Source organism: Nanorana parkeri, unplaced genomic scaffold, assembly GCF_000935625.1.
Source record: "Nanorana parkeri isolate BGI_ZX_2015 unplaced genomic scaffold, ASM93562v1 scaffold104, whole genome shotgun sequence".
Classification (NCBI taxonomy): domain Eukaryota; kingdom Metazoa; phylum Chordata; class Amphibia; order Anura; family Dicroglossidae; genus Nanorana; species Nanorana parkeri.
This window is the reverse complement of record NW_017306372.1, coordinates 570,619-592,861: the sequence shown is the minus strand read 5'-3', so window position 1 is coordinate 592,861 and position 22,243 is coordinate 570,619. Positions and strand designations below refer to the sequence as shown.

General features: G+C 41.9%; 1 protein-coding gene across 2 annotated transcripts in view; it reads right to left on the bottom strand.

Annotated features, from left to right (window-relative positions):
- SLC10A7 (solute carrier family 10 member 7) overlaps nucleotides 1-15,225 on the bottom strand; it is a 160,264-nt gene extending 145,039 nt beyond the window's left edge. For both annotated transcript variants that reach the window (XM_018552974.1, XM_018552975.1), the window contains exons 1-2: nucleotides 14,878-15,225; nucleotides 997-1,079 (exon numbers count right to left, since the gene is read on the bottom strand). In XM_018552974.1, coding sequence (XP_018408476.1) covers nucleotides 997-1,079; nucleotides 14,878-14,977 — 183 coding nt within the window. In that variant the 5' untranslated portion in view covers nucleotides 14,978-15,225. The remainder of the gene's footprint in view (nucleotides 1-996; nucleotides 1,080-14,877) is intronic.
- Between the last annotated feature and the right edge of the window lie 7,018 nt (nucleotides 15,226-22,243).

Below are 22,243 nucleotides of genomic sequence, written 5' to 3'. Positions count from 1 at the left end.
AGGTAGTTTATAGATGTAGCTGGTAGCTGACAACCCATTCCCACATCATTGTGCTCTGCTGAGTGCTGTTAAGCCTCAAAAGCTTCAGGAAAAATCTTTGATAGAGAGTAAATCTTATCATGAATCTTATCACACACATATGTACAAACATGTACCTGTATAAAAAGGTAAGGTTACTTTAACTCCCAAGGATAGGCTGCCATATCAGCAAACTTGCATTAGAGTCTAGGTGCACTTGTGAGGCCAAAGAAAGTTAGATATCACAGAAAGGACAACAGATAAGGAATCATCCTGTCTTTGTTCTGCACCCTCCCCCGAGGTACCGCCAAGCTCTTTCTTCTCAGTATGGTGGATAAATAGACCACACAGGAGGCAGATACCAACTTTCTTATGCGATAAAGAAACAATGAATGAATAAATAACTGGAAGAGGAGTACATTAGAGTAAATGTGATAATGCTCATTTTCTTGATAGTTCTCAACAATTCGGCAACTTCAACAAGAGGTACATATGGTCCAATAATTTTAAGTGATGCTCACATTAGTCACATTGCTTCCTATTTCTGGAAGGATATCTCTAGACTTTTCTGTACTCAAACAAATGATAATTGTCTGTCTGCTGTCTGGATGAATGCATAATGTGACTGTAAAATAGCAAAGCTAACACCCAGATCATTTTGTGGCCTGTTCACTCCCAGTACAGCATATCTGGCTTAATGAAGTCTTATGGATAACTTAAATCGGGTCTGGAAGGAGAGCAATACAGAGATTTTAAAACATGACCCAGTTAATATGGAGGTGCAATAAAAAAAAAAATTATAATAATAATAATAATAATAATAATAATAATAAGAGACAATCTGCAATTCTCCCAATGTGGTCATCGCTTACTACAGACAGACAGTTCACATTAAAGACACTTCAATAAGTACAGCTCAAAATGTTTACACCACAGATTGACATGCCCATCCCATAGGAGAAATGTTGTATTACATACCTCTGTTTTTAAGGACAGTCCACTGTTAAAGAATATGGCTGACACAGCAATATATGTAATGGTAATTTCAGGCTTCAATGGTCCTAGAAAAACAAACAATACACAAATATGTATCAGCAGAGTAGAGGCAAATAAACCTTGTGAATTCTTCTGAAGGCTACAATATCAAAAAAGGGCACATTAGATCTTTTTCTTTCCATAGGACATTTTCTAACACAGCCATCATCTAAACTCAGAAGTTTGCAATTTGTTTTACTCTGTGACACATTTAACACAGTAGTCGCTCGAGTAGTGTGTATTGTCTGTTACATTTATTATTAAAAGTATACAATACTTTTATTTCAGTTATTGATAGAGTATGTTAATGCCCGTACTTTCTAGCAGTCTCAGGTGGCATATAACTAGTTTCTGACCATCTCCTGTAGTGTCTCATCAGTGTCCAACCACCCCTGTAGCATGTTTGCAGTCTCTGACCATCTTCTTTAGTGTCTGCAGTCTCTGATTAATTAATCTACTTTCCCTGCAGTCTCAGATCACCTCCTCTAGCATGTCTGCAGTCTCTGATCACCTCCTCTAGCATGTCTGCGGTCTCTGATCACCTCCTCTAGCATGTCTGCAGTCTCTGATCACCTCCTCTAGCATGTCTGCAGTCTCTGATCACCTCCTCTAGCATGTCTGCAGTCTCTGATCACCTCCTCCATTGTGTCTGTAGTCTCTGATAGTCTTATATTGTCTCTTTGCAGGTGCCACAGTTGAGGCCCCCTACACCTTGTAAGTTGAAAACCATTGCCCTATATGTTGGGTCAACTCAATCCCCCAGCCTCACCCTTATCTGCTGCTAAATGCCAGGTATCTTAATGGGGGGGAAAAAAAAAACCATGCACACACTTTCCTTGCTGTACTGTTATCAGAGATCCCCCCTCCAAAAATTGCAAGCATTTTTTTTTAGATGCTATAAAAAAAAACCGAAATAACATAATACCTGGTTATTTGTTTTAGAAGATGATGGAAATGCACTGAGCCTAGAGCAAAGTCTGACATCTCAGCTGCAGCTTAAGTTGGACAACAATTTGAATATTTGTCAACCCATTTTCTGAGCTGTGTTGCTACGCATCAGGCTGGGAAATGTATCCTCAGCGCTGACAAAACAATAGAAGACAACCCTCACAATACAGGTCAGCGAGCCCTTCAGCTCAGTTGAAAGTGACAGCCCCGGCTTATATTCTGGATTTAGTCATGTTGTAGCTCACTAGGGAAGGTTAGTCACTGGTTACACGGCAGTATGAAATGGCTTTATCTGCATTTTATTCTCCTGTCCATCAGCAGCTAAGAGAAATGTCCTGGTAAGCCAACCGTATCGCAAGCAAAATCTGTGCAGGTGAAGACTTGGGCAATGCATTCAACATTAATATATATAATACTAAGGACAGTGTTTTTTGATTTTTCAGGGAAGCATGGGCAACATTATGGAAACATGGTAAAAAAATAAATAAAATTAAAAGTGATAAGTCAATTGTTTAAGCTATTTGAAATGCTGATGAAATCACTTAGAATGGATGCTGTTCCTTGATGTTTAAAAGTTTTAGTTTCCTGCAGAATCAGCTGGTCCCCTGAGCATTGGCCCTCATATCCTGTTTAAGGGTGGCTCCTTTCCCTTGCAGGGTCCTATGGAGTCACCCTTGAGTGTGCTAGAAAGCTGTGTGTGTCTCCTCAAATACACAGGCACAGCAAGGCAGGACACTCCCCTGCTACCCCCTCCCAGCTCCTCCTTTTTCCAAGCTAGTAGATGGACAGCTGCTGCAGTCTGCTCTGTCCCTTGTAAACTTGTACACAGCATGTAATGATATGTGATATGATTATATTCGGCTAGGAATCAATCACTCTCTCTGGACACATCAATAGTGCATCCAGGGAGAGTTTTTTCTAACCGCATGTAATAATATCACATATCATTACACACGGTGTGCAGGCGTTTACATGAAGCTGCTGTCATCTGATTATTGACTTGAATGGGTGACAGCTGGCGCTTGTAAAAGCCAGAATAGCTATTCCTGCTTCAGAAAAATGCAAGTTCCTGATGCAGGAATCCCTAATCGCACCTAAACCTACCGATATGAACAGGGCCTTATTGTGTGTGTATTAGTGTCCGTAGTACCATACCGGATATAAATGACAATTTATTTTAAACGTATGAAATTTGGCAAGCGGCCCCCATGGGAGAAAAGAAAATAGTCGAGTGGCCCCCGAGTGAATCGAGTTTGAGACCCCTGAACTGGCAGGATCACCAGATGAAAATAAAGAATAAAAAGCCTAAAATATATTTTTTTTTAAATGCAGCCACCACATCAAAGTGTTGGTAACCTGCAATATAGTATATATTACATTTTTGCTTTTGCGTTTAGATATGCTGTAATATTGTTCAATAATGCTTCTATTTAAAAGGAGAACTATGAGGTGAGTGCTTTTCACTCACCTCATAGTTCTAGCCAACCTGTGATAATGAGACTGTCACAGGTCGGCTCAGTAGATCGGGAGGTGAGCGAACAGATACCGGCGTTCACTCACCTCTCGATCCTATCACGGCACAGAGCCGTGACAGGGGAGGGGCTGGATTCCCCCCTCCAATGCTGACTGGCGGAATGGACGGGAAGGGGGCGGGTACAGCTGGCTCTGCCTCTAGATAGGCAGAGCCAGCTGTCAGTCACGCAGCTGGGCGGATCCAGACATAATTGTCGGGATCCGCTTCAGCTGCGGCGTCTCAGTATACCGCGAGCAGTAGCTCACGGTATACTGCGGCGTTTCAGCATACCGTAAGCTGTACTGAGCTTAGGGTGATGGGAGGATGCTAGTTTGTGTCCTCCCGTTACCCTAAGGAGAACTATAGGGAAAAGCCTTAACCCCATAAGGTCTCCTTTAACAGATTAGTTACTTGCTAAACTATTTGAAAAAACACATGCAACAAAAAACAGCAGCATTAATATGAACTAGACTCAAGAGAATACAAGTAAAGTAGTATAGTATACATAGCCAAAATCAGTTAGATTAGCTTATGTTATTTGGACTTGCATTACTAAAAGGGAAAGTGTATAAAATGTGGGTGTGGGACGGATTTATCAATAACAAGAGCCAACTCAGATCATAAAAAACAGTTTATAAAAAATAAAGTTTCCAGTTGGCCAACAAACAGAAAAACTCTGCCAGATTGAATACAAAAATGCTTCTGTTTCTCTACCTTATTTCTATGAATCATGAGCTTATAGGATTTGACCTAGGCCGACTCTATTCACCTCACCTCTTCCCAACAAGGAACTCATAGGCAAACGTTTGAGTCATCATTACTTCTGCAGCAATGCAAGGACAAACACTTGAATACATTAATCCTGTACAATTTAGAAATCATAGCGCTATGAAGAAAAAAGAAAAATGGAACATGTCGTTACTTTTCTAGAACAGTGGTACCTCGGTTCATGAACTCAATTCGTTCCACGATTCTGTTCGCGAACCAAATCAAATTTTCCCATAAGGTTTAATGTAAATAAGTTTAATCCATTCTGACACCTACGAACGTGGTCGCGAACCGATTTTGGTCGAACAGAATTAAATATATTCCAATAAGGTTCAATGTAAATGAGGTTAATCTGTTCTGAACCATAATGTAAATTCATTACTGCTCTGCACTTCCTTTTTACCACCTTGCTTGCTCTGCAGTTTCTTTGGAGCCATGCTGGATTGAATAATACTGTACAGTCAGGGCCGGATTTACCCTCTCTGCTGCCCCAATGCCAGGTTCCTCAATGTGTCCCCCTGTATGCAAGCTGCGACATCGGCGGGATCACTTGTACAAAACAAGCGGCAGCTTCCACGCTATACATTTAGCCCTGCTTGCCCAAAGTAGGGCTAAATGTAGAAAACAACTACCCGCCCAGCGGGTCCTAGGCGTCGGGAGATAGGAATTCCACACCCCTGCTGCCCCAAGGCTGGGCCTCAGTTGGCCTTGTGGGAAATCTGGCCCGGTGTACAGTACTGTATGTGCTAAAAAGCAAACAAAGAAGTTTCACAGCAAGTGTGCACAGGTCTGTCTGCAACCGCGATCTGGACTAGAGGAAGTCACGACCACGTGTCAGAGCGGGGAAGATGGCCGCAGTCATGTTCGTCACCCGATTTAGAGTTCGTGAACGGAAGCAAACTTTTGCTGAACTTCCTGTTCGCGAACCGAATTGTTCGCGAACAGAAGCGTTCATGAACCGAGGTATTACTGTATATTTATCTGACTCGCTGATAAGCAAACAATTTATATGAAAGTAACAGGCAGCAAATATAAAAAAAGTTTTGGATTTATATTATAACATAGTTGTCTTTTTTTTTTGGCTACAGTGAGACATAATGAAATAGAACAATGGCCTAACCTTTTCTTTTGGCTATAGTTCTTTTGGGTCACAGGAGTAGAATTACTAATGTACTCCTGTCACCCAAAGTCCGCATATAGTGGGCTATTGCCCGCTATATGCTGACAGTGCAAGGCCGCACTGCAGCCAGGAAAGATCCCGACAATATTGTTGGGATCCACCCGCTATATGACTGACAGCTGGTTCCACCTCTCTAGAGTGAGCTGTGCCCGCCACCTCCCCTCTCTGTCATCCAAATTTGACTGATGTCTGAAAATCTTTTCGTGGTATACTCATTTGAGCCAGGCAGGTGGTGGCTGGAAATTATCCCTAACTGTTAGCCTAACTCTGTCCACCTCCACATCAATACCTTTGTGACTAACATGCCCTAAATGTGACCCATAAAATTTTGCTAGGTCTCGGGGTAATAATGCCTAAGAGCTAATTCCCACATTCTGTGTTCGGGCTCCACTGGCCTTTTCTTCCAGCGCAACCTGAATGCAAGACAAGGCAATTTGGATGGTGACAGTTCACACCACCCCGTTCTAGTAGTGCGCGCTTTAAGAAAGTACGGCATGAAAATCTTTTTGCGGTATACTCATTTGCATGCAGTGGTGAGCCCACAGAACTTAATGAAATGTCACTTGTGACATATCAATAAAAAGTTCTAACAAAAGAAACACTGCGACTTAGCTCGATCAAGCGCATTGGCACTGTCCAGGCACACGCACATCAGCTGCCATGTGATTGAACGTGGCTGCTAAAGTGATCAAGCCCTTAGTCTCCCTGAAAACAAAAAAACCCTGATAATAAGAGCAGTCACACTCCAAATGATTAGCAATTGTTTGTCAGTGACTGTAGGGCTATAATGTTACAAAAATATCATAGATCTCTGCCATTGATATTGGTTTTATCCAGGTTTTATCTCTAACTGGGCAAATTAACTTGCTCCTCTCTAGTTGCAACATTTTAACTTCTAAAACAACTGAAAAATAGAAGTGTTTGGGCAGTGTCCCATATTATTTTTCCCAAAGAAATGTTAAAAAGACATTCAGTCCCTACATATGTTAAAGAATGCAGATAATCCTGTTTGTCCAAATCCAGAGAGATAAGGCACGTGACATATCAGAAGAAGGGAAAAAGGTGCAACTCAGTAAGCTTATAAACGCTATTGAGGTTTTTCATTTTTCCATCTTAAAAGGCAGAATTCTAGGCAAACTAAATTCACAATTAAAATACTTATATTTGAACAGTTTTAATTGACAAATAATATCTAAATGTCTTCCCTGCCTTGTGATTCACACATCCCTGCCACAGTGCATAGCCATGACGCAAGGGACACCACTATGTTCTATTTTTGGCTTGACAGCTTTATCCACCTTCTCGATACATAATCACTATAATCACTGACCAAAATTATATCTTGTAATACAATATGTATAGTACACTACACTTGTCAAAAATGCATAGCACCAGAGGGTTTCACATACTAGAGTGCCTTGAGATGGCCTGTCCTTGCAAAGGTGGTAAGCAACCTTTGCAGTCACTTCAACTCATCATCTACAAAAAACCTACCTAACCAACTATAAAATTAGTGCAAGATTCCTTTTATAAATATTCCGGCAGGAGAAAAGGAGGGTAAATACACACTGGAGCTAATATACAATATAAAAGACTAGAGCAGAGGTATGCAATGTAAGTATGCAAATAGTGTAAATCTTGGGTCCAGGTTATCTATATTTATATTAAGGTGTACAGATAATCTATAGTACACTGATGTTGTTCAGATAAGATAAGAAGCTCCCCAGCAAATGCTTAGTACGTGTATAAACAATTGCTGCGTTGTACTCTTCTAATAAAACAGGTCCCAAGCCTTTTTTACATAGGCTGCAAAAGGTAGGAATATCAGGCTTAGTTTTGCCATTATTAATAACATCACTTGCACTATTTTGAACTGAAAAACATTGTTAAAAGGATTGCTAAAGCGGCTGTAGTTGGTAATGTAGTCATATGACACAGGCAATTAACTGTGGGATTTAGTTCAAAATTGTGAAACAGTCCCATGTAAAAATAGATGGTTGGGAGGTATGTCATAGCTGTCTATCTGCAGTATGAGATATAAGGCACTACTGCCTCTTAAGGCTAGCAGATGTGGTGATGTCACTGCCATGCTGCATACCGTTCCCCTTGCTTGGAGGCTCTAACATGAGGAAGTAAAGCCCTCTTCTACCAAAGCTGGCCACCACCATATAGGGAAACTATCCTAGTGACTAGTCCTTTACACTCTGACTGCCTGCTTTTTAGGTACAGCTTTCAGAGTTCAGTTTCTCTCTAATGTGCCGTTTATAGCTGCCTGGAGTTCAGCTTTAAAGAGTTAAAAGATACAAGTTTGTTAACATATTTCCTGGTGGATGGAAACGTTTACAACCTTAAAGGAAATGTAAGATGGCCTTCAACAGCTGTAAATGATTAAATGCACTCAAGTCTAAAGAACAGGCACATGCCATTATATACAACTGAACAGCATAATTGCTTCTAGGGTGAGCACGGAGGATTGCGGCTTTACCTATCACATTCTATCCAATCATATTGGCTGACGAATCAACTAATAACTACCTCGATAAAATACAGTAAACAAGTGCTGCAAGCCCCTTCTTTCCAGCTCCTTGTAAACATAAAAAGATTTAGTAAAACTATTGCTGCATAAGGAACACGCTAAATAAGATTTTATAATACAAAGAGGATGCTCTTCAGTCTTTTTCTACTGGTCAATGAAGCTGGCCATCACATTACATGACCAATAGGAGAGCTTAAGAGGGGCCACACTTGGCTCAAGACTCCGGTAAATGTTAAGAGTCGCATACAACTTCTGCTGCATAGATCTGTGGATTGACTTATTATCTTGACATGTGGTTTTGGTTGATGGTGATCTCTGGTACATTATTGGTCATGGCCATTAAGAAAAGCCCTCTCTTCTACTTGAGAACATGAACAGCTATGATATATGCTAAAAGACAGAAAGATACCTTTATTGGAGTTCTGATGTGAACTCTCACAGACCAGAAACTGATCGATATGCTGCTTGGAATGACTTTTTGTTCCAGAAAATGTTTGACTTTTCAGATGGAATAGAGCTTGTAGGGCAATCTAGTTGAATCTCAAGGCCACCAATATCACATGGATATGCATTTAATCTTATATTCCGTTATGATTTAAGTTCAGGGAAAGAAAAAACAGACTTTTGCGCTTTTAAGAGAAGCAGTTAAGCCAGCCTGAGGGATACCCCATCTTTCTACTCAAGTAGAACATTTCTGGTTTCAACCCCCACTCTGACTGACAGTCTGTTCCAAAAACATGCATTCAAAGTCAGATAAGCCTGTAAAAAGGCAAAAGGCTTGCTTAAGTCTAAACAAGGATATCTCAACAAAGTTAGAAGGAATTTTATTGACCCCGATTGTTGTTATGCCACCTCAGTAGAATTGTCTGAGAATACCTGAACTTACTCAAGGCAGAGTTCAAAATAAAAAGAAACCCTTTAAGGCTTTCTTAATGGTCTAAGGCTTTTAGATTGCACAGATGTTTAAGAGTTCAACATTTCCTGGGCATGTAGAGAACCACAGTGTGTGCACAAACCCCAGGCACTGGCATCAGTGGTAATCGTGAAAGAAAGCTTCAGAAAAAACACCGGCAATACGATTCATGAAATGAGCCACCAAAACTTCCCGGAGGATGCATAAGGGAATGAACACCTTCTTGTCAACATACCACTTGCCCTTCAGAGGAAATGAATGCAAGGTTCTCGAATGGAGATACTTCATTTTTAGAAAAAGAGGTTAGCAGTGGCAGCCTTTATATTTACTTAGCAGAAGCAAAATAACCCTTGAAAGTCTACAAGACTAAAGAATCCCCGACTTTCAGAAGGGGGAACCTCCATTACCCCAGTGAGGAGTCCAGAGAACAAAATACAAAAAAAAAGCATATTTGCTTGCATCCTGAGTTAACAGGAAACAAAACAGTTAAGCTTAGGAGGTGGAGGTTGGGATTTTTTGGCTTGTGTTACCTGTGGGACAGGCCAGCTATAGCTTAAAACTGGTTGGAACAAACTTTACATAACTTCCAGGCTTTGTCATAACAATCGGATGGACACCAGAATTGCATGGGGCACACTGACACTACATGACAGGCCTGTATTACCTGTTTCTTATTGACCGAACAAACCAGAGAACAATTTGGTGAAATGCTCTACAGTGGTTGGTTTTTTGCTCTACAATAGGGTTGCAAGGCCGCCAATCATGCATGGAGGGCAGATGTATAAATGCAAAAACTATTAAACAATTTTTAGCATCTATACAATATGCCCAGCTGTGCAAGCTTTGCAGGATTTAAATCTGCATGATTTTTCTCATACAAGGAACTTACAGTCCTGATACAGGCGGGGAGAGCAGTGGTGATCGAAGAGGACACAGAGCGCAGCATGCGCCAGGATGCAATTTTTAATCGACATGGCCCCTGGGATATGCCGAGCCCTGCTGTATAGGTAATGCAACCAAGACTAGAAAGAGTTATAGCAACAGAGACATGGGAAAATGGCTGAAGTGCCAGGGAAGCAAAGAAAAGATGAGTATGTACTGCTGGGGAGATCATGGGCAAGGGAAAGCAGCTACACTCACTCACAATGGGGTGCCACTAAGAGAAGGGAGGTTCTAAACCTATTTGTGCCTATTCGCTGCACCCGCCATGCCAATGCCCAATTTTAAGCTGAGGGCTGCATGCTCCAAACCGAGCAACAGAATTCCCCCCAATCACCAGGGGCATGTGCCTTTTATAATACAAAACACCAGCCCGGTCCCCTTGCTATGAACACAATGTGTCACTAGACAACAACCACGCAAGTGTGCACCTGAAAACTGGAATAGGCCAAAGAAGGATTTGCTCTCTTCGGTTGGCTCTGAATTGGCATACGGAAGCCTCCTAACATCTACCAACACCCACAACTAAGACAGCAAGGTGGGCCTGACACAAACGTAGGGGTGGACAAATTAATATGGAATTCAGGGAAAAAAAAATTTAAGAGCCAACTCCATTGACAACAAATAGAGAAAGCCTGAGAAGTTAGGAGCCAGCTGTAATTTTTAAGGAGCTTTGGCTTCCTGGCTCTTGGGATTTGTCCAGCTTTGGGCTAACATATGACTAAATACAATAACATTTAGTTTTGGACAGAAGGGTAAAACCCCGGTCAGTTTTTGGAGCTCGTTTAGCCTTTCCTGCCCCACTGGGGAGATTTCTCTTCACTTTCACCTCCTGCCCTGCAGACACAACAGAAAGTGAGAAAACATCTTTGTAAAGTGTACGGACATCCCCTCTAAAAAACAGCTGTCATTGGAAAGGGACAGAAAGAGAGGTGGAGAGGGAGAAAGAGATCCTACATACATAGTGGGAATGAAATGTGCAATAGTCTTTTAAATGAGTGGTTAGAAGCAGCAGTTCTTTTCATGCAGCGAGTCAGTTAGAAAGCATTCCATGACAGGTTTAAGTTCTATGTCAAAGCAGCCAGCTGCAGGCATATATTGTATGAGCGATTACATGATTAGAGCCCATAAAAGTTTTAATCACATTGCCCCACACACTTCTCATAAATATTTGACTGTGGGCTAAATATGCATGCTTGGTTGTATCTTACAAAGAAACACAGCTAAAGGATCCATGTTACAGCTGACAGTGTCACTACATCCTCAAAGGAACGCAGGTAAGTAGCCCTATAAAGTCCAACACCGACCAAACTTTCTTTTAGGTTTGGAATACAAAGAGAAAAAGATGAAACACGAGTCAGGTTTTTACTTCTACCTGTAACTCCAAATATCACTGTGAGGTCAATAAAAGGAGGGGAATGGGGGGGGGGGGTCACTGAATTAGGATGGTAAAACACCAATATACATTTTTAAAGGGGTTCTAAACTTCTGTCTCTAAAGAACTGAAACTGGTCCTAAAAAAGGGCAGGCAGGGGGCCAAGGGCTAGTCACCAGTATTGCCTGTGGTCTCCCTACAGCGGATGTTTTCCCCATTACTGACCATATCAGGTTCTGTACTGTGTCTCTGTGTGGAGGTGACCATCTTGGTAGAGGCAGGGCTTTTCTTCCTCATGTCAGAGCTTCCAGCAAGAAGAACAGTGTGCAGCACAATAATGACATTACCAAATCCTATTCAAAATGTCCTGAGACTAGCAGTCAGAGGCAGCAGTGCCCTAGATCGCACACAGGAGAGGCACCTTCACACACCAGGAAGTGCACTGCTTTTCTTCGGGAGCAAACAAATACAAAAAAGGTTCATTTTTCAGGGAATTGCTTAGACACATTTAACATTTCTTGTTGCACCCTATACCATATGAAACTTTCACTTTTTAAATTCAGGACCACTTTAAAATGTTATTTTTTTTTTCTACATTTGCTATGTATATACAAGAAACTACCTCTATCCATGCCTGTCCCATGTGTGGCTGCTCATTTCGGGTAAGGTTACACTTTTATTCAGCCTGTACAGTACTTTACGCAGTGAACAATTGGCACTGATACGTACAATTCTGCCTGTAGTACAGGTCTGATAGCGGGTCGCATGTTCTCCACCTCAGCCATTCAGAAAACATGTCCTCTTCACTGAATACGGTGTTCTGTGAATGGAGGAGGTGCTGGTGAAATGAACGATCTCCCCTCATCCAATCAGAGAAAATCTTGTATTCGGTGAAAAGAATACAAGACGTTTTCTGAACTTTAACCCACTTCTTGGACTCGTATAGCATGGACAGAAGAAAACTCCAGAAAGGACCCATCAGCAGGTGAAAGAGAGCGTGATGCTAAAGAAGACTGGGCTTCTGTCAATGGTGACAGGAAGGGGGTTAAAGTGAACCTTCCATGACAATGCAGGCTCTGCCCATTAAACTGACCTTCACCCACTTTTCCTTCTTTCCACAATAATGCTCCTTCTTTCATGACATTGCAGATTGATTTTTTTGGGGTGGGGAAAAGTGCCTTTTTTTTTTTCTGTTTGTCCTGCCCATGCTTCCTCCTTCCTCACCTAGGCAAGACTGAGGTCCCCAGCTGCCCGAAGCCTCCTGAGATACTGCTGTCCCGCTTCCCAGGAGGGTTCAGGCCAATCTAGCACACGCTACATGTGTGCCCCTACACTTCATCAGGGAGCCGGCTGCAAGTACCCGGAATAGGCAGCTGCCTCCTGATGATGTAAACAGCACGGGACATGGACTACAGCAGCATAAGGCCGGATCCATTGACCGTGTGAGTAAGTGTTTTAAAGATAACCTAGAAAACCAGGTATTGGATGTAAGTTACCCGTGGTTAAGGTTCCTCTAAGTAGCCTCCTATCACTGGATTGGAAACACTGGGATAAAGAGACACAGCTACAAAACAAATCTGTGCTAAAAGACGTTTAAATTCCACACCGTCTTCTGGGCTCCTACTGTATTAAGGGCAACATCACTGGGCCTTCTACGGGGTTCTGCCCCAGTTTCTACTGTGCTGACCTGTCTCCAGATCCCAGGAGAAGTTGTAGTAAGATCAATCCAGCCTAGGTGAGCACATCGGAGGTCAGGGTGTAAGGTAAATCATTTTGACTTTTTTTCTATGTATTTTTCTCTCTTGAACCAAGTATTTTTTATCTGAGGTTAAGGGCCAGCTAATAAGTGGATCTTTGCATGGTCTTCCTGCAAGGTCCACTTTAATAACCTGAATATGGAACTCCACCCCACACACACACACACACACACACCTCTACCATAATTGGACATTCATCCCCCCATCCCATACCCTTCTCAGCACTTCCAGAATTCTCATCCAATTTCCCCGGAACCTCCTAGGATATTGACGTCATACATCCCAGGAGCCTCGAGTGCACTATGATACATGCGCTGCTGTGCATCATCAGGAAGGCGGTTGTCACTTCCTGGTTCTTGCAGCCTGTCCCCCCCTTATGACACGCCATGGTGCATGTGTATCATCAAAGGACAAGCTGAAACAACCTGTAACAACCATGATGTAAGATGGCAGCACGGAAACCTGGCTTGCGCAGAACAATGCTGGATTCACTGGACCTGTATTTCAAGATAACCCAGCGAACATTAAAAATGGGAATATGAGAAGAAGAAAAAATGAAGGTGGGGGGGGGGGGGAAAGTTTTTTTTTTTAAAATGGGAAAACGAGAAGAAGAAAAAAGGAAGGTGGGGGGGGGGGTAAAGTTCCTCTTAAAGCTAGACCTTCACTACGCAATCTGATTGTACAGTCTTCGTTAGACTTACCAAAATGTACAATCCTTAAAGGAGAACTCCAGGCAAAACTTGTCTTAGCCTTCACAGTGGGGCTACCTCTGCACTGCATGGGTTAAGTGCTCATTTTTGTCTAGGTGCAAAAATAACAGTTATACTCACCCGATCCTAGGAGCCGGCCAGCTGTTACAACGCTCCCTCCAGCCTGTCTCCTCCTCCACTACAGTGTTGAAATGTCCCTCAGTGTCCTCATGTCCTATACCCAGTGTATTGGATGTGATGACTCAGGGGACCTTAGACCTCTGAGAACAAGTCGGCTCCAAGGATCAGGCGAGTATACTTTTTTTTTTTTTTGAACCTAGACACAAATGAGCACTTAACCCTTGCAGTGCAGAGGTAGCCCCACTGCAAGGGTTATAAAGGTTTTGCCCAGAATTCTGCTTTAACAACCCATTCAATTAGCATCCAATCAGGCAGGCCCTTGCACTACACAATTGACGGTAGAGCTAAAGGTGATTGTACAATCACATTGTAGAGTGTATGACCAAGCTGTGTGTGCGGTCATAGGGCGGATGGGTGTCCAGGGATGGTCATTGATCGTAGCTTTATTCAGATTCAACATCCAGTTGGAAGTTTGCTCTGCAGCTAACAGACTGCTCTCTATGTGAAGACAGAGCACAGATCTGTTCATAGAACTAGATCTCCAGTACTAACGATGACAGATCACTAGATGTACAGATCCTGAATGACCTGTCAGAGCAGATGTGTACGATGTGACTACATCCTACAGGAGCACCGACCTGAACAGGACACGGAAGTGCCACTTAATCGGTATGCAACGTGTCACTAATGCCCAGCCTGGTGTATGCTCAGCCTTCTACTCCTATGTACATATATCGCCTACACTACCATCGGCCTTCTATGTCCATATACTGCACACACATCCTCAGCATTCCTTGTACATGTCATCTACATACTTCAGCCTCCTATGTACATGTAAACACATCCTCAGCCTTCTCTGGTCATGTCATCTCCATGTATTATCTATATAGATCAGTCACAGGACAGCTGACCATTAACCCCGCACACCCCGGTGACATGTGATAAACCGGGACAGCGGTGACCGATGATGCCGCATAACGCCGATGATCGCAGTGCCGGTCCGTCCCCGGTGATCACAGCACCGTCATACCGTACATGAGCTCAGTGCTCGCCGTCCACACTCACCCCCCATCTCTCCGATGGACGGCTCCAATTTAGCAGCTGTTATCACCAGTATGATCCCCAGAATAAACCATTCCTTCTTCACTCTCTCCAGTAGGCCCATGGTGCCGGTGTTCTCTTTCTCCTTCCTATGGCATAAAACGTGAAAATCCTGGCCGATCGGACGGTTCCCCGGCTGCTACATGCATGCAGCACGTCAGCTGTCCAATGTAAAGTACGGAGAGGGAGGTTTGGCACAAGCGATCAATTCATTTCAGCAGGGCAGAGCAGGAGTATCCGGAGCTAAGGAAGTCTCCCAGAGCGCCGCCATCATTACCACGCACCATCGAATATAAGCGCACGAGAAACAGGCCGCCGCTGTGGCTGCCCTCCCTGCCTGACTCACACACTGGAGAACGGAGCTCTATGGGCTGTGTGACTATCTAAACCAGGGTTAGGCAACCATAGCCCTCCAGCTGTGGTGGAACTACAAGTCCCATGAGGCATTGCAAGACTTAGGCAGACGCAGGCATGATTCTCAGAGGCAAAACATTATGGGATTTGTAGTTTCCCCACAGCTGGAGCGCTGAGGTTGCCTGATCTAAATTATCATACTTTTTTAATCATATCTCCTACACATGGACAATTCTAAAGCTGAGGCTGCATTCACACCCGTGCATTTTCACAACAGAATACATCTGAACATGTGTTGTCATGCATATCACTGTTTATTGTAATGTGCTACAAGGAGACAGAATGTGGAGCAGTCTCCCATAGTAGCCAATCAGCTTCTATCGTCAGTTTGTAAAATGAAACCTAGAAGCTGATTGGTTACTATGGCCAACTGCTCCAGATTCTCTCTGTTCCAGTTTTGATAAATTCACTTCTATGTATTGAATGTCAACATGCATCATGGCACGTTTTTGTCCGTTATGAACACATTTTGATGCATTTCTGTCAAGTTTAACGGAAAACCTATCGAGGAAAGATGTAAATCCAAAGCAAAAGCCCTCGTTCACACTTGAGCCCCACTCACATCTGTGTACTGTGGCAACATGTATGAAGGCGATTGTTTTCACGCATGTCACTTTTTAGGATGTGCTGTTGTGCCATTCAGTGTTAAGGGAACCACAAAGTAGGTTGCTGCACCAAACAATCAAACCAAAGTGCATGGCAGCAAACTATAAGGGAATTGATCAAAACTGGAGCAGACAGCATCTAGAGCAGTTGCCCATAGTAACCAATCAGCTTTTCTCTTCAGCTTCTCTCTCTTGAAAATGAAAGATAGAAGCTGATTGGTTACTATGGGCAACTGCTCCAGATCCAGTTTTGATCAATTCCCCCCACGTGTTTTTTGTGCGATATGTTTTGATAAAAGGTGCAGTGACTTCTTTAGTGTGATTGCTGGGCATAGGGCAGCTCATTGAAAAGAATGGGCTGGCCTATACGCGACACACAAAAACATGCATGCGCGCCTGGTTGCATTTGCACACTGTGACCAGGGGGCTAAGCGACTTGAAGTGTGTTTCCAGAAGATTTTCAACACTCAGTCCACAGAAACAATACAATGGTCCCCCCCAATTCATACCAGACCTAAAGGCAAAACTTTAATTTGTATGTGTTGTCTGGTTCTGCAGTAAAGCTCAGGAAAACGGACCGAGTAGCATTTAAAATACTTTATTAGGCAAAAATGCTGCGTGCACAAACATAGTTAAAAACATTTCCTGTAACTACGTTTGTGCACGCAGCATTTTTGCCTAATAAAGTATTTTAAATGCTACTGGGTCCGTTTTCCTGAGCTTTACTGCAAGAACAAAGACAACAAATAGAAATAACGTTTTGCCAAGCTTTACATTTGGGCTCATCCTTGGGATAAGCTCTACATTTAGGGGCTGATCTTTGGATCTGTAGTCCAAAGCGAAACATTTGGGGGCTCGGTCCGGTATTTTGTTCAGAAAAAAATCCCCTCTGGGTGATCATTGTAACAAACTTTGTTGCAGATTCTGACCATTTTCTGTTCTGAAGAAAAAGCTGGTCATTTCACCATGTCCTTTCCAGACTGATGTTTGGGAGTACTTAGGTTCATCATAATCAGCTGGTGTACTTTCAGTGTCCTAATAAGGAAAGTTGCAGTGCCGGCAAACGCTTAAAGGTGCCCATACACCTTACAATTATCGTACAATTTTCGTATGCGAACGACTTTTCGTCCGATAATCGCATGTGTGCATTGCAGTGTCCGACCGACATTACTGTACAATCGTACGACTTTTGACAGTCAAGCATGTTTGAAAACTTTTTTGTTTTGTCGTAAGGTTGCTGGCGTTTCCGTCCGTCAAAAGTCGTACGATCTACACTGCGCATGCGCGAACGAAAATACGACAAATCAATTACCGCATTTCGTCCAGGTGCTTTTCGTTAATTACGGCTAAATTAATCTTGCGATCATCGGGGCAGGATGGTGCTGTCGTACGAAAATCGTACGACTATTCGATCATCGGACGAAAAGTTTCGTCCGATAAACGTAAGGTGTATGGGCACCTTAAGACAAGGAACCCTTTTCACTTGTCTTGAGCGTGACAAAGTGTTCATTGATTTATATGGCCCCTATTCACATTTGTTTTGAGCGTTTTGTCGCATGTTTTAAAAACGAAAATTTCCCAGCACACTCACCAGCCAGCCTGCAAACAATACACTGTCTAACTACCGGGGTTAAAAACAGAGGTTTTATTTGCACAACTTTTGTAAAATACAGTATGTGGAAGCCACACTGCCTTGTCGAGGCCCCTCTGTGCAATGTAGTCCTAACTCTAATCTATCAGAGCCTCCATTTTAAACATATATATATACGCAAAGGATGAATTGGGGTCAGGCTTGCCAGGAGGTAGCCCAACCTCCTTAAAGGCACAGGGACACACCAGAAGCCCCGCACATCACAATGGCAGCTGAAGCCCGCAGTGTGTTTTACTTTTTTTCAGCAGTAGGTTCTTTTGCTGCCTAATTGCTGCTCCCCCTTCCGTGTCGCAGGTGTTCCCCCTTTTTTTTTTCTTTTTTAATTTTTGGGTTTTTATAATAACCATTGTACAACAGTTTATAGTGCACCAAGCACCACATTTGATAAAGTATAGCACCCAAGCACCAATTTCCCATCCCACATTCTCTAATAACATTTTATAATAAGCCCCACATCATGTCTGAAAGGCCAACAAGGAGACAGGTGTATGACAGGTCAATATAATTTGAATTTTTAGAGCAGGGTCCAATCCTGCACTAGTCAAAAATAACTGACGGGTTACGGTGTGAAGGCACTGCCAACACTAAAGGCCCAATTTTAAAGTACTTGTTGTAACTTTCATCCAACGTCTGCAAAAGGGACACCAGAATTTATCCAAAAAATCTCTTACCTTGTTCCGAGTGTCCTAAAATGTGGCCTCTTCATACAGGTTGCCTCCCCAAGCAGTTGTTTACAAGATTAAGGGAAACCAATTACCGGCAATTTAAATGGCATTTTTTTTCTTTATAAATGTCATTTTCGCTGCAGCAGGTTCTATACATCGTACAGATCCACCATTTCACCGGCAGTTTAAGGGGACCCCCTAGGCACGTTTTTTAAAGGAATTTTTCATTTTTATTGTTTAACTTTAAGCAATGTTAAAATCAGTGCTGCTTTAAAAACTGTATATTTAAAAAATGTTTTTTGCATTGATACATGCCCCCCATGGCAGTACCCGAATCCCCATACCCTTTTTATGGCCAATAACTTGCATATAAGCCTTCAAAATGGGGACATTTTATTTTCCGAGTTCTGGTCCCATAGCCTTACATTGAGTTCCATGTTCGAAAGTTCGAATTAGAAGCGAACTCAGGTGTGTTCAGGCAATCACTAGTAAAAAGTAGCGGTAAATAGGACCTCCTCCATGTTGGAGTAAATTGTGTCAAGCATATACAGGTGAAACTCGAATAATTAGAATATCGTGCAAAAGTAATTGCAGAAAGTGCTGCAAAAGGGGCCCAAACCAAGTACTGAGTACATATGCATGCTTGTACTTTTCAGAGGTCCGATATTGTTCTATGTACAATCCTTGTTTTATTGATTGCATGTCATAATCTACCTTTTTGAGGTTGTGGATTTGGGGTTCTTGGGGTTTTCATGAGCTGTAAGCCATAATCATCACAATTATGACAAATCACGGCTTGAATTATCTTGCTTTGCATGTAATGAGTCTATCTCATATATTAGTTTCACCTTTTAAGTTACATTAGTGAAATAAATGAACTTTGCACGATATTCTAATTATTCGAGTTTCACCTGTACATCTTACTGACAGTTACACGAATCTGTCACAGGTTGCACCATTTGTTGCACAGGCGAGAGAAGCATTTCTAATGAGCGTCTACAACCCTCATTATGAATTCCAGGGAATTATTTCTAGCCATTGCCCCAGCTTCCAGTGTGTACTACAGAAGCTTCAATAACATCACAACTCCCCTCTGAAGTGTATCACACCTCAGTTCTTCTGGTGTTCCTCGTGGATTCTAACATGTAAATGAAGGTAATTATTAAAATAACTTCAATCTGCCATACTCTGTTCTCTTTCTATAAATTATAGCAAGTTTTATGCAAATCACAGAGCTATAGACATGGTTTATAAACAACATCCCTTGTGTGTATTAATGTCTGACTGGTAATTTAATGGCAGCCGTAGGCATAAACAAAAGTTTATTAAAAGAGAACTGTAAGGAAAAGCTTCTGAAGACCAAAGTGCCTATACCCCATGTATCTGAATCTGGAGCTCATTCGAAACACATGTTCTTCCCAAAACATTGACAGTTGCATAAGAGCAGTACATGATGCCATTAAAAAATAATTAGAGACACACACACACACACACACACACAAAGTCACACTGGCCTTCAACATTTCACAATTGTGATTGCAAACTGCACAGACACAATGGTGGTGTACTCTAAAATATTACTGTAGACATCCAGCCACTTCACAGACCTGACTGTAATAAATAACATAGATTGCTCCAGTGTAATATTATCATGGCTGTCTCAATGCCACATCTTCCCACACTTTAGCGCTGCACTAAAGACACGGTACCCCTGTGTTTACCACACACTATCACACAGTGGTGTGCTGGTGCACAGGGCTCCCCCCCCCCCTTCATGGAGAATGGCAGACCTGCAGGTTGCATACAAGTGATCTCGGCAACATCGTCGGGATCACTAGTACTAAACAAGCAGCGGCTTCCCCGCTGTACATTTAGCTCTGCTTGCCCAGGGCAGGGCTAAATGTAGAAAACAACTGCCCGCCAGGCTCCCGGAACTGCATCAGGAGAAAGGGATTCCACACCCCTGCTGCCCCTCTACTCCCTGCTGCCCCAAGGCCGGTCCTTGGTTGGCCTTGTGGGAAAATCCGGACCTGCTGGTGCATTGCGTTGCCATTCATTCTAAATGGCATCCCAATGCACCTTACGGTGGGCATGTGTTGCAAAGCAGGGCACCACAATAGTTGCCATGCAGAGAAAAAAAATATTGTTTAGCCTTTTGGAGAGAACAGCAGATGAAGGGGGAGACTGTGAGCTCTATGAGAATTAATAGATACAGTACCTGTATATACTACACATTCGCAATGTACACATTACTTAGTATGCATGCTCTTAACTTAAAAATAACGTCAGATGCAATGTCCACTTTAGCCCCAAAATCCCATATAAAACACCAGCTAGCTCTGCTCCATAATCCCTTCTAAATCAATGGAAACCTACCAAAATGCATGTTAAAGCTTGCATGAAGATGCATGTCATGGCAAAGTCAATGCACCTTGATATATATCATGATGCACATTGACGTTCACCACAAAATTTTAGTAGGAAAAGCATAGGTGTGAAGAGGCGCAGGACAACTAAACCAGGACAACTAAAACAGGCCTCTGCCCCACCCTCCTCCTTGGCCTTGCGTTTTCTAATAAATTACTGGTTTCCTGTAATATTAGTGTTAAAAAGCTCTGCACTGTGATGTGTGCAAATAAAGGATAGGGATTTGTAGCTATTTTAGCTTTTTTTTAAATCGTTAAAAAAAGGAATGGATGTATTATTATTTGCCCATTTACCAGGGTATGTATTATTTGTTTGAAGTGTGTATTTCCCCTCTCATTTTAGAGAAACCTCCAATATATATTTAGGTTTCCCATTTTACACAGGAGACCTAAAAATTTATTTTTAGTTGTTTCTTTGGATTAGACAAAGGATTCTATAGGCCGCTTCTATTGCTTTGAAAATATGGAAATGTGGAGATAAAGGACAGACAGAGGACAATTTTTTTTATTAAAAGTGCATGAACATTTAATGTACCACCCAAGTGAGATCTTTACCCTTTGTTAGGACAGACAGTCCTGCACATCTAGTTTACAATTGAAAATAAAGAAAGGCCAGCAAAATACAGACAGGGTTAAGTATGGCAAATGCAACTCCCCAGTCCCCTGGTAAACATTATATAGAATAGGAGACCTAAGTAGGATTTTTCAGTCCTTGCTATTTTAGAAATGAGCATGTAAAAAGGTAAGCAGCAATTTTGAAATCATTTTTAAAAACCATGCTATGTGAACATAATAAAATAACACAAATAAATTAGACATTATCCCAATTTGGCTACAAAAGTGAAAATACACTATAAGCTTTAGAATTTGAAAACTGTTATAGATTTTTCTTTAACAAAAAGAAAAAAAGAAACATCACTGTTGTGTCCACATTGAGTTTGTTCCTTGAGAACAATCCTTACTAATTGTATTTTCGAAAAGCAGGTAGCTCGGTGTTTTCTTTTTCTTTTTTTTTCTTAAAAGTCACAGTGAATTGAAAACAAATACCTAAAAGTAAAAAAAAATATTTTAAAGATGTATCCATTGCAAGAGATATTGTCCTTCACCATGTATTCATACTCTGCCTTACTCCATGCAGCATCATTTTATTAGGTTTAAAAAATATATTATCTGCTTACCTCTATTGCTATTTAGCAATTTCATGCCACGTTTCTTCATATGGCTTTAAAAGATTGCTTCTAAGTCCAACAGATAGTACAGCTATACTTCTGACATTTCCCCAGCCCCCGGCGGTCACTTCGTTCAGTTGGAGCTACTGAGCTCTGTAAATAATGTTTTTTGTGGAAGTGTTTTATTTCTTTTTATTGCTGTTTTACAAATAATGTAACAATAATAAAGCACAGAAAACAAGAAAAAAACTAAATATACAAATAAAGTACATTTAACAATTCAAAACATAGTGTGTGTTTGGAACTTCCCACATGAAACCTATTGATTACCTAGGGCATTGGTTCTCTAAGCAGTGGCGGAGCTAAGGAACAAAGGGCCCTGGTGCAAGATTTTTTTTTG